We start from the raw sequence: 12,586 nt of genomic DNA on the forward strand, positions 1-12,586 counted from the left end.
TGGGGGAGGTAGGACAGTGGGGAGGGAGGACAATGGGGAGGGAGGACAGTGGGGGAGGGAAGACAGTGGGGAGGGAGGACAATGGGGAGGGAGGACAGTGGGGGAGGGAGGACAGTGGGGAGGGAAAATAGTAATTGAGGGAGGACAGTGGGGAGGGAGCACGGTGGGGGAGGGAGCACAGTAGGAAGGAGGATCCAGGTGGCACCAAACAGAGGGAAGGAGGGCCCAGGACAGGTCTTGGCTTGGACTCTGCTCCTCCCCCCAGGACCAGATCAGGGAGTATGGCCTTCGTGGCAGCAGGATCCCCAGCGGCTCAGGTGTCCGGCGGGGCCTCTGCCCACAGCACTGCCCGGTGCCCACCGCCCAGCTCCGACAGCCCGGGCACCCGCAGGCTCCAGGCTCCACGTGGAGGGTCAGGCACGCAGCGAGCTGAGCTGAGTGGGAGGGACACTCCCAGACCTGAGCAAGGACCATCCCCAGCCTGGACCTGTTAACCGCAAACCCCTCACCTATGTCAGACCACCACGGGCCCGGGGGCACCAGCTTGAGGGGGACAGGAGGTGGGGCCCCCTCGCCCTGCTTCCCGCCGGGAGGTGATGAAGGAGGGCACGGGTTCTGACTCCAACCACTGACCACTGACCTCTAACATGGCTACTTCTGTGTGCTGGCTGTCCCATGTGCCTCTACCCATTAAGGCTGGTGGCAACCCCAAGTGTGACAATCAAAAATGCCACCAGACCTTACCCAGTGTCCCCTGGGGGACAGACCTCTCCCGGGTGAAAACCAATGCAACAGGGGCAAGGTCCCTAGGCTGGAGGTAAGTTGTTTTTTTTTTTAATGTTTATTTATCTTTGAGAGAGACAGATTGTGAGCAGGGGAAGGGCAGAGAGAGAGGAAGACACAGAATCGGAAGCAGCTCCAGGCTCTGAGCTGTCAGCACAGAGCCTGACGCGGGGCTTGAACCCATGGGCCGTGAGATCATGACCTGAGCTGAAGTCGGAGGCTTAACCACAGAGCCCCCGGGGCCGACAGTAAGGCCGAGCTGAGCGGAGTGCGCCAGTGCCAGCCACGGTGACCAAAGCCACTGAACACACACAGCACTTCCATCTTGTTATTCCTGTAAATCAGGTTTCCAGAAGCAGACATGAAAACACTGGCTTTCGGCCTGTCCCCCGCACAGCACAACGAGTGGACAGTGATGTCCAGGCTGAAGGCCGCTGGGTCGCCATGCATCCTCCCATGCTGAGGGAGGGGGCTGCTGAGATCCCTTGGGAGCCCCGGGTCCAGGCAGACCCACAAACATGCCGTGTGGGCGAGCGGCTGGGGGTCTGGGCGGCTGGTGCCCCGCCCCTCCCCCAGGGAAGAGTCCGCTCAGACAGGGGAGAGCTGGACCCAGACCCCGCTCTGTCCTGTCCGGGTGGGCGCCCGGCGAGCAGGGTGCGCTGTGAACAGACAGGCCGCCGGGGGTGCGGGACCCTCAGCCCGGGCTCCGGGGGTCCCCGGGGAAGGGGGCTGTGCCGGACGTCCCTGCCCGAGGCTGCAGGGGGGCTCCGCACCCCCTTCCTGCACCCAAGTGGTCCTCCTGCTTTTCGCTCCAGAGGCCAGTCCGCGACCTTCTCGGCCCCCTTTGGGAGCACGCTGCTCCTAATGCTTCCGGGTCAAGCGTGGGTGCAGCCCGCAGCCGGGCGAGCGGTTTGGGCACAAACACAGACAAGGAACCGTTTCCTGTCACGAGCATTGGGCTCCGCTCTCCCACTGCGCCCCGTCCTGGTTTTGCGAGTCACACCCGCCATCGGTGCTGAATGGCCACAGGCAGGACACTGCCTTCCCCGGGGGCGGGCACACCACAGTTAGTGGGCAGCATCCTGTGCAGAACCTTCTAGAAACATCAGCTGTTAGACTCAAACAGGGCAACAACATGGAAACCACCTGGTGAGGGTTGAGGCCGCGGGCTCCCCATCCCTGCGTGGACTTGGGCCACTGCCCCCTCTAGTCCCCTGCCGGGCCCGGTGGGCACCGTGACAGCCATGTGGGTTCCGGGGGATGCCAGGGGTGACAGGCGCAGAGGGTGACATGGGATTAGGGCCACATTTTGAACGGCTGCCACTCCGCGGGGAGAATGCCCCCTCTGGGCACGGCACAGCGCCAAGTTGAAGGTCCTCCTTGGCCACGTGGGGAAGCCGGGGTCCGTTGGAAACGCAGTCCCCAGTCCTGCCTGGGCAAGTTTCTGAGCTCCTTGCTTCCTCCCCCGCTTCTGTCATGGGGACCCTGGCAGCAGATGGTTTTCTAGAAACAACTCTGCTGCGCCTTCTTAGGAGGGAAATCCAGCTTCTGACCAAAACAAACGAGGTCGGGTTTTCTTCCCAGTGAAGATCCTGGAGGAAAACCAACTCCAGGAGTCTTTCAGGGGTTCCTGCACTCTGGACACTTGCACATGTGCACACACACACACACACACACACACGCAGACACACCCACTCACATGCGCACACCAGCAGATGCGTGTACTCTGCTCCTGCATCTCTGGGCGCCCTGCACGCGCCTCTCTCCACCAGCCCTGAGTGGCCGCCACCCGGCAGGGAAGGTCCTGGAGGAGCCCGAGCACGCCTCTCGCCTTCCTAAAGGAGGCGCCCTTCCTCTGGCCTCAGAAAGCCCCCGTCCCCCCAAACCCCCATGCGTTTTTGATTCTAAGAAGGGTCCTGAGGGCCTCAGAGGCCGGCGGGGGGGGAGGGGCCGGCGCCAAGCACCCTCCTCCTCCTCCTCCTGCAGAGGCGGGAGCCCGCTCACGTGGGGGCTTGACGTTTGGAGCTGCTGGCGTCTTGGAAAGGTCCTCGTTCCAGGATGGGGGCGGCACCTGGAACATTCTCCCTGGGATCGGGCACGGTCCCACGTGTCCCTTCCGGGCCAGAGAGGCTCCGTGTCCATGGAGGCCCCCTTGTTAATGGTGTTGATGGGGGCTGGCGGTCCCCCTTGGCCACCAGGTCTGCCGGAGTCAATTTCCAAGCTGCCGTCCGCTGTCCCTCCTGGTGGGATCTCACAGAGATGCTGCCCGCACTCCAGGTGGCGAGTTCCTGTCAGACTCGGTCTTGGGAAGGAAAAGAAAGAAAGGAGTCAAGGAGCACTGTGCCTGCTCCCCTCTCCCCCCCCCCCCCACCGGGGGCAGGCGGCCGCTTTCTCTGGGGGACGCAGGATGGTGCACACAGAGACCGGCGACGTCAACACCCACGCACTCGGCGCTTCATCTGACGGGCCCCAGGGTGGTGGCACGTTGTGTGAAGCTGGCTTTTGTGGCCTCAGGAGCCCGGGTGTGACCAGGCCCGCCCCCCACCCCCAGGATGAGCATGGCTCACAGGGTGGCGAACGAGGCTCAGAGAGGGGTGGTCATGTGCCCAGCATGTCTGGCCCTGAGGCCCCCTGCCCTTTGCAGCCCGAGGCACCTGCCACGCGGGACACTGGAGTCCCTGTATGTGGACACTTTCCCCAAACTGGGTGGGAATCTCCCGACCTTTGGTCCTGGGACAGCAGGCTGCTTGCCTCTGGGAGTAACAGTTCTGGACAAGGATTCAATGTCAGGACTCCCTGAGATCCCCGTGGGGTTGGGGTGCAAAGGGGAGGGAGGACAGGGCCCAGGGAGAAGAGGGGAAGCTTGGCGGACGTGCCTGGGGGTCATCCTCACAGGCTCGCTGCTTTCGTGAATGCCTGGAAAATTCTGTGACCCAATGTCAGCAAGTGTATAAGGGACAGGATCACGTGCCAAAGGGGACAAGTGTGACACGCCTTCCCTAGGGGTTCATCGTGTCTCTGAAAATGTCCACAGCCGTCTCCTGGTCATCCAGGGTAGCTTGTGCCCAAGGCCGACACTGACAAAGCCACCGCCCAGCGGTCCGCTTGCGCAAGCCTGCACCCGCGGTCTGTGGGCCTGCCCCCTCTTGGAAAACTCACCGAAGAAAGTGTGCTCTGACCTTGCAGCCTGGCTCCTGTGGGAACAAACCAGAAACACTCAGGGCAGGCAGCAGGCATAGAGAGGCGCGTCCCAGATCCCCGGTGGCCCTGGGCGCCGCGGCAGGGGCAGGCCTGCAGGGGAGGGCCCTCGGGCCGCCCAGCTTTCCGGGAAGATGCTTTGTAAGGGGTTAGTTCAGAAGGTGCTTTAAGCTGCTCTGTGCCCTGGACTCGGGGCGCCTCTCCAGGGCCTGGCCAGATCGGGGCGCCTCTCCAGGGCCTGGCCAGATCAGCCGTGGGCCGTGGGAACTCTTTCTAGAATGATGGCATTGGCAACGGACCAGAAACTCCAGCATCGCATGGAAACTTCTGTCAGGGGACCAGCGCTCCCTGCACCCCCACCTCCCAGAAGACCCCCAACTGTCAGCGTCATGGGGCATGCCCGCCAGGCGGAGCTGGGAGACCTCCTGTGCCCCACCCAGGCCTTCCCTACTACCCTGGTTGACATGGTTGTGACCATGTTCATGTTCTGGGCTTTTCTGCCTCCTCTGTGAGTTCTGCTTTGTCCTACAGGGTCAACACCCAGCCTTTCTACACCGTCTGAGAGACTGGCCAGAGTTCAACAGCTTGGTCGGGACCGAAGGCGGCTCGGCCTCCAGGGAAACGAGCCCCGTCCTGACCTCGAAATTCAGAAGCTGGCACTCCTACCCGGCCGGGAGACGGCCTCGCCCTGCGCCCTCGGCTCGCCCACATCAGGAGCCACGTCCACGTCCAGAACCCGCGGCCCGGAGCTGGGGGGGCCGCTGGCACTCGCGGATGGGGACGCCAAGGAAGCCACCCTTCAGAGGAAGGCGGCATCTCACAGAACGTTTACACGTCTTGAAAAGGGCAAACGGCTCACGCCAACAACAGATGCCAGCCACCCACCACCGGCGCCTGGTCCGGTACCTGTGTGGATCCCACGGGTGGCACCTGCTTCGGCACACCCAGCCTGTGGCCACGGCCACCACCACGACCACGCCCAGCACGAGGAGCGTGCTGAGGACCGCGCCTTGTTTCTTCGGGGCATCGGCCTGGCTCTCCGTGATGCCGTCTTCGGTTCCGTTGTGCGTTTCTTCAAGAAAGGGGAAAATAAGGCAAGACTCAGAGGGCGAGGAGGGAAGGAAAGGACCCTCCGTCCCGAGCAGGAGAGAGAGCCAAGGAGACACCGATGCCTCAGAACTTCCGCGGCCTTGCTTTGTGATGCTTAAAGTGTGCGGCTCTCCCTGAGTGACTACTACGTGAGCCGGACCCAGCCCTCTCCAGCGGCCGCACTGGGAGGGCAGGTGGGAAGCACAGACTCCTCCTGGCTTTAAAAAAAATGCTTAAGGGGCGCCTGGGGGCTCAGTCGGTTAAGCCTCTGACTTCGGCTCAGGTCACGATCTCTCGGTTTGTGAGTTCCAGCCCCGCGTCGGGCTCTGTGCTCACAGCTCTGAACCTGGAGCTGCTTCAGATTCTGTGTCTCTGTCTCTTTCTGCCCGTTCCCTGTTCATGCTCTCTGTCTCTCAAAAATAAATAAATGTAAAAAAAATTTTTTTTAGTGCTTAATGTGATTTAATGTCACTCATTATTATTTTTAGTTATAGGCAGTTTAAAAAAAAAACAAGGTGAAAGTCACATAACGCGGTGGGCGAGTCAGCAGCTTGTGCATTTCTACGGGGCATGGCCGCCATCACTGTCTGGGTCCAGAGCTTCTCCAGAAGGAAGTGCCGTCCCCGCCGGCCGCCGCTGCCCTTCCCCTGCCCATGCCCCTGCTCGTGTCTCTAAGGATTGACCTATCCTGGAACTTTGTGTGAACGCAATCATGTGGCGTGTGTCCCTTCTGGCTCCTCGCTGACCACAGCTTCCTCCAGCTCCGTCCGCGTGGCAGTGGGTACCAGTGCCCGGACGGAAGTGTTCATCTGCTTCCTGTTTGCTGATCATGCGTCCTGCTGCTGTGAACATTCGTGTACAAGTGTGTGAGTCCACTTCCAGCTCCGCCAGGGGCACACCGTGGGCGGACGGCTGGCGCATGCGCAAACGCCACGATGCCCTTCAGGGGCACCTCTGGGCTGTTTTCCAAAGTGGCCGCACCATTTTGTGTCCCCGCCCCCACCTCCACCCTGACCCTGCATGAGGGGCGCATCCCTCCTGCCTTAACCTGCAGTCGCTTAGCCCCTCGGAGAGCGATTCTCCGGGACAGACAAGGAAGGGAAGCTTGCGATAAATGCGCCATGTGTCTCCAAACTGGGAGAAACTACTCAGTGGCTAGGCCTTGAATGCACCGTAGAACCATCCGGAAGCTTTCAAACAGATCCTGGTGCCCAGCTAGCCCTGCGGTGTGACGCCAATGGGTCTGGGCATGGGGGCTCTTACAGGCTTCCCAGCCGTCCCACAGCCCAGGAGCCGAGGCCACAGCCCTAAGAGAACCTTCCGGTCCCCCTTCCGCCTGCGGCCCCGGCCGCCCTGCCGGGGGGTGGGGAGGGGGGAGGCCGCTGGCTGGGAGGCAGCTGTCAGAGGCGGGCTTTGTGGTGTAGCCCTTGTCTTGGTCCCTTTGGGCAGATAGACCTTGAGTCACAAGGCTGTGCTTGATTCCAGGGAGGAAGATGTCAGCCCCTCAAGGATTCCTGGGGGGCAGGGCCAGCCCTGCAGCATGTGACCCATGCAGGCTCCTGGGCCTACACTCAGGGGGCTTGCGTTCGGGGCCGTTGTTGCCACGGCCACTGGGCTGCTCACTGGGCCCGAGCTGGGACCTCTGCTTTCCCTCCAGCGCGCACGGGGCCCTGCAGGGCATGGCAGGCCTGCGGAGCCCATCCCGGAGCCCGCCCACCCCCACCTGCGGGGGACGTGTCATCTCTACACTGGGGACGGGGACGCAGATTGAGAGAGCCCGAGGCCTCTGTGGAGGAGTGGTCCACAGGGAAGCCCCGCGCCCGTGGCCAGGCTGCTGCCGGCAGGTCCCAGCAGGGGCCCTCTGGCCCCCTCCAGCGCGCAGGCCCAGAGACTGTGCGGCCATGGCCTTCAACCCTGACGCCACCGCTGCCCGGTCCCACACCCCCTCCCGGGCCTCAGTCCCTCGTCTGTGAAATGAGTCACCAAACCCGAGCTTGAGAGCGAAGAGTGAGTGAAGCGACGCGCACGGAGCGCCCAGCCCCGTTCCTGCGCTCGGCGGCCTTGGTGGATTTCGTCCTCGAGGGCGGCCTGTCCCCTCCTCCCCCTTCCTACCCGCCGTCAGCAGCCACTGCCCAGTCACTGTGCAGGGACTCAGCCTTCTGGCTCGGAGGACCTCCCGAGTCACCGTAGGCCCACAGTCTCAGGCTGGTGTCAGCGGACAGACCCGGGGGCCTTACCTGCCGGGGGGGTGGTCGCCGTCAGGTTTTGGTGCAAGAGCACATTCTCTATGCAGCAGCCAACGTTCACACTGGGGGTCCGCCTGACGGTCAGGACGCTGACCACGTTGTACAAGCCCTGTGCGTTCAGGTAGACCGTGTTGTTCTGCAGGGCTGCGTCCAGCACGCTGTTGTCTGTCCTGTTGATCCAGAACACGTTAGGCCTCGGGTAGCCGTTCATAGACGTGCACGTGAACGTCAGCTCCTCGTCCTCGGAGGGGCTGCTCGGGGCCGTGACCTCGGGCATGCTGTAGTTGGCTGCAGGAGGGGAGATGGGTGGTGAGGGAGGCGGTTCTGAAGGTCAGAAACGGAGGGGCCCAGGGTGCCGAGGGCCAGGCTACGGGGGAGGTGGCCCAGCGTGCCCCGACCCGTGGGCTGGCAGCCTGCACGCTCTGCTTTCCCCCCCAGGCAGGGCTGCTGAGCCGGGCACCCCTCCCCCGATCCGAGCAGGTAGGGCTTGTGTGAACTTCCGGTGACACAGGAGACTTGCCGGCCGTCTCCAGGGACGCAGCCCGTCTCTCTGCCGATCTGAGGTCCTTGGTGGACTTAATTTTTCTTCCCAGCACTCACGCCTAATTTCATTAAGAACATCTAGCTGCAGTTGAGTTGGAGAATTAAAGGCCAAGATGGCAAGACGAGGGGTTTTTCTGTGAAACCAGGTGACCCGGGGGTTCTGGAAACTTCCCACGACCAGCGTGAGTTTTCAACCAGTTCAGCTTCCCACTCACTTGGCCAGAAACCCATGGGGAGAGACTAGGGCGTCCTTCATGGACAAGACAGGCGACGGAGCCCGAGAGCGGGCCCCGTCAGTCCCTTCTCTGGGACGCACAGCTGGCACAGGATCAGTCCGTCAGCCGTCACGTCTTACCTGCCACGTGTAAGGTCACCACCACATCCAGAATCTTTTTCATCTCCAAGGATTTCCTAAACACCAGGCAGTGGAACCTCTGCTCGTCCTGGGGGGTGATGTTGTACAGACGGAGAGAGAAGTCGCCCCGCGTCATGCTCTCCAGCGACAGCCGGGCCCTGTCCCGGTAGTGGTTGTCCTCATGGCCCGCGGAGTCGTTCCCGGAGAGGTAGTAGGTGACCACGGTCTTCGGTCCGCCGCCGACACTGATTTGCCAGTACACATAAAGGTCGTTTAAATCAAAAGTGTGTCCCCTGGGGAAGGCGCAGCTGAGCTCCGCGTCGCCGCCCACCAGCACTCTGACTTCCGTCTCCTGCACATCTGCTGAGGTTCAGAAAGCGCGAAGTTACTTGCCCCGGTTGATTCCCAGCCCGCAACGGTCCTCTAACCAGGGGAGGGGGCTTTTCGGTAGCAAGAGTCAAACGCCTATTTTGACTCCTTTCAGGAGAAATGGATTGCGTGAATCACACAGATGCAGGAATGTGCTAGCATGTTGGAAAGCCAGACGGCTTTGGAAAGCACGGTCCTGCCCCAATGTGGATCCCTGCCCTGGCGGGAGAGGCCGGGAGAGGTGGGCGCCCAGGACCGCTCTGCACTGTTTGGGCCACTGCCCGGGTGTTTATAATTAATTCAGGGTAAAAAGGGGTTGTTGTTTTTAATTCAGACAATTAAAAGAAAACTGTCTCAGCGCAGGCACCATAACGCTGCCCGCATGCGTGCTGGGTCCAGAGCCTGGCACTGCCTATGCGGCCACGGCTGCCTGTGTCCCCTGCGCCACCCTCTGGGCTGGAAGGTTCAGCCAGGTCTCAGCCTCGGCTGTGGTGCCAAATCCTGTTCCCTGCTCTTCTGGAAGGCGGTGGCCTGGAGGTCCGTGGGGCAGACTGGGGCAAAGAGGTCAAGAGCAACGGGCAGCCCCAGGTCATCTGGATCGTGGAGGGACTGGAACGCTCCCTTTGCCAAACACAAGCTAAAACAAGAGCCCCTGGGGGCTGCATGAGCGGCCCCTTCGTGGCCCCCCCCTCCATCTGCAGGTTACCCTCCTCCCCGGGGCCCAGCTTTCCCTCAGGGGCCCTGGAAAGGCTGTCACGTCTGCAGTCCCAGCAGGAACCCCCCTGAACTTACTGGCTTGTAGGGCACTGAACAGGAGCAGGAGAATTCCAGGACTGGAAGGAAACAACCAGAAAGGCTGGTGAGTTCCTGCTCCTCCCAAACCTCGTGGGCAGCGGTGGTTGTGCCCACAGAGGAACGTGAACACACCCACGGTGCCACCCCATCGGACATGCCCCCCACCCTCACCCCACGCACAGCAAGTCCTGTGCCCGCAGCCAGCTCAAAGGTGGTGAGAGCCGCCGCCAGCCACAGCCTTCAACTCTGTGCCGGCCCGGCCTTTCCAGGGACAGATTCCAAGAGACTGTGTGAAATCAGAAACAGATACTCTCAGGGGGGCCTGGAGGGCTCACTTGATTAGGCGTCCGACTTCGGCTCGGGTCGCGATCTCGCAGTTTGTGAGCGAGCCTTGCGTTGGGCTCACTGCTATCAGCTCAGAGCCTGGAGCCTGCTTCGGATCCTCCCCCCCGCCCCTCCCCTACTTGTGCCCTGTCCCTCTCAAAAATAAATACATCTTAAAAGAAAGAAAGAGAGAAAGAAAGAAAACTGCACTTTCAGGGTACTTGTAGTCAGAGCTGCACTGAGGTCTGGAGAGACAGAGAGGCTGTAACATGCCCCATGGCCGGGTTCCCCCCGCACCCCAGCGCAGGGCAGCATTGCAAACAGGATCCATAGTTTTGAAACCATATCTGGTGGCCTGGGGCCAGCAAACCCCTCTGGGGACTTCCGAGCCTCCTCGACCCTGACCTTCGACCCAGGAGACTCCACCCCCTGTGCACCTGGGCCAGCCACCCGCTCCTGCAGGCCTCCGAGAGGCTTCTGTGCCCGCTGAGCTCTGGACCCATTGAAACCTCTGCCCTGCCCAGCCAGAGCTGTCATCTGAATGTGCACAGAGCCATGTCCCTTGCCAGGGAAACTGCACTGCTGTCCTGCCCAGCCCGGCCCAAGCCAACAGGGGCTCCATCACACCAGAGGCCACAGTCTGCAGGCAGGTCTGTTCTCTCTCACTGTCCCTGTTGGGGCCACCATTCCCGCCCACAGAAACGGCTCCCATAAGCTCCACCTGCAGCCCCCTTCCCTGGAGTCAGAGCAACCTTCCAAAATGCCGAGCCCCAAAAGCCCCTTGGTGGCTCCCTGGGGCTCAAGCACGGGCTCTGGGCTCTGGTGAGGGAGCCGGGTTTGCCTGCTCCTGGGTGCTCCCTGGGCCCCCTGCTGGCCCACCTGGTCCCCAGCCTACACCCTGAGTTCTGGGATGTGGGTGACCATGAGGACGTATTTTGCTCCTTGAGAAAATGGTTGTAACTACCTGCACTTAATAACTGGGGAGACTGGGTGGCGGCCACCTTGTCAAGGCGCTCGCGCCCCGACCTGACTTGAATGTGGCGTTCTGGCCCAAAGCGGAGAGCACGGCAGAGTCACCCAGGACTCCCGCTGGCTCCAGGAGCCGCGAGCGGAGCCGGAGTGCCAGCTCCACCCCCGCTCCGGGCTGGCTCTGCCGATGGGAGGACAGGCCACCCAACAGTGGGCACCAGCCGGCCTTGGAGAGAGTGGTCGCGCCCACCTCTGGGCAGTCGGTGCCCTGGCCTCGCTGGTGCAGCGCGCGGCTGCGCTCCGTTAGCTTTCGCTCCCGCCCTCCCGCTGCGGGCACGGTCCGCAGGCACACCCACGCGCTGCCGTCGGTCCCCCGCCGCCCGCCGCTCCGCGGGGCCGAGGCCACCCGCCTGCAGGTAGGGCTCCCGGCGCCGCGGCGCTCCCGGCGGCCGGCCCTGCCCGAGGACCCGGCCCGTGCCACCAGGTGAGCAGGGGTGCCATCCGGCCACCTGCCGCTACCCGCCCCTGCGCCGCCTTCTCCTCTTCCCCTGCGCCCGCAGGACTGGTTCCCCAGCACACGCACCTTCTCAGCCTCATGGTGGGAGCGGGACTTCGGCCGCCGGAGCCCTCGGAGCCAGAAAGACCTCGGGCCGCGGGAGCCCTCGGGCCGCGGGAGCCCAGCTCTCCACTGCGCGCCTCGGCGGCTCTGGGCGCTGAGTGAATCAGAACTGACTGCTTTCCCAGGTCCCCGCCCGGAGCCTCGCCTCTGATCCCACCCCCTGCCCAGTCCCTCCCACAACCTTGGCCTCGGGCGGGGCTAGGAAGAACGGAAGCTCCGTCACCGGCTCCCCGCCGCTGGGCGCGGGGCCTGGGACCTGGGCCCCGTGGGTGTCCCTGGGAGTTGGGGGGGAGGTGCGTGGTCCCGGGGAGGAGGGCGGCCGAGGGCTCTGCGGGAGGCTTGCGGGGCTGGAGGGGCTGCGGGAGGCTAAGTGCTGCGCTCCAGTGTCCGCGCCCAGATGGGGAGGCGGAGGCCGGCCTTTGGAGGGCAGGCGGCAGGGTGTGAGGTGAGGGCCCCCACGGAGGGGTCCCCGGAGCCCAGCCACCTCCAGCAGCCCATCATCCGCTCAACAAAGGTGTAGTGCACACCGACCGCGGGCCAGGTCCTCTGTGAGCGCTAGGGACCAACTGTTAAAAGCAGGCAGAATCTCTGACCCGAGAAAGGGAACATTCCCGTGAAAGCAAGAAGAGAGAGGAGGCGGGGCCCGGGAGGCTGGGGCCCGCCTCGGGGAGGGCGGGGCCTGCAGGTGAGACCCCCCCCCCCCGGCCGGGGAGGGGCGGGGCCTGCAGTCCTGGAGCTCTGGGGCTCCACCCTGGCCGGCCGGGAAAATGGGTGGAGGATTTAAACTGGACAAGCGGGGCCACCCTCCCTTTTAGCCGGGAAGGGCAGGGGCACGGGGCCAGGCCAGGACTCCATTCACGTGTCGAGAGAGGGCCCGGGCCATCTGAACTTGGCGTGTGGGGGCGGGAGATGGGGGCCCGCAGGAAAGGTAAGAGGAGGCTAGGAGAGCAGGGTGTGGGCGTAAATCAAATCGTAGAGCGGTCTCAGGGCGCTTCCTATTCCCGGAACCCGAAAACCAGTGCCGTATTCTGCGCCGCAGCTTGAACGTAGCCGGGCACTACTGGGGGAGGGGCACCAGCTCAGTCCCGCGGGTCCGGAAGGGGACACGACGTGGGTGGCCTTGCTGCCCCCTTGGGTTGGCAGCAGCTGGCAGCGGAGGGCCGGTTTGGGGAGAGCCAGCCCCAGAGTCTACCGCAGGTGCCCCAGCGAGAGCGCCCAAGGGGAACACCTCCACCTCGCGGCCTAAGAGGACCCCGCCCACAAACCCGGGCTTCCCTCTGATTGGACGGGGGACAG

At 63.3% G+C, this 12,586-nt stretch overlaps 1 protein-coding gene across 4 annotated transcripts; it reads right to left on the reverse strand.

Annotated features, from left to right (window-relative positions):
- Positions 1-933: 933 nt before the first annotated feature.
- ICOSLG (inducible T cell costimulator ligand) lies at positions 934-11,421 on the reverse strand. 4 transcript variants are annotated; one of them, XM_029938861.1, is made up of 7 exons: positions 11,255-11,417; positions 9,376-9,416; positions 8,215-8,577; positions 7,308-7,604; positions 4,888-5,053; positions 3,943-3,977; positions 934-3,085 (listed from the first exon to the last, which is right to left on the reverse strand). In XM_029938861.1, exons 1-7 carry the CDS (start codon positions 11,266-11,268, stop codon positions 3,075-3,077), a joined length of 927 nt encoding a protein of 308 aa, XP_029794721.1. In that variant the 5' UTR covers positions 11,269-11,417; the 3' UTR covers positions 934-3,074. The 4 variants fall into 4 exon arrangements, with proteins under 4 accessions (XP_029794721.1, XP_029794722.1, XP_029794720.1 ...); XM_029938860.1 differs by lacking the exons at positions 934-3,085; positions 3,943-3,977; positions 4,888-5,053 and adding an exon at positions 5,560-5,912 and having other exon boundaries at positions 8,215-8,574; positions 11,255-11,421; XM_029938859.1 differs by lacking the exons at positions 934-3,085; positions 3,943-3,977; positions 4,888-5,053 and adding an exon at positions 5,561-5,912 and having other exon boundaries at positions 11,255-11,420.
- Between the last annotated feature and the right edge of the window lie 1,165 nt (positions 11,422-12,586).

Source organism: Suricata suricatta, chromosome 5 (assembly GCF_006229205.1).
Source record: "Suricata suricatta isolate VVHF042 chromosome 5, meerkat_22Aug2017_6uvM2_HiC, whole genome shotgun sequence".
Classification (NCBI taxonomy): Eukaryota; Metazoa; Chordata; class Mammalia; order Carnivora; family Herpestidae; genus Suricata; species Suricata suricatta.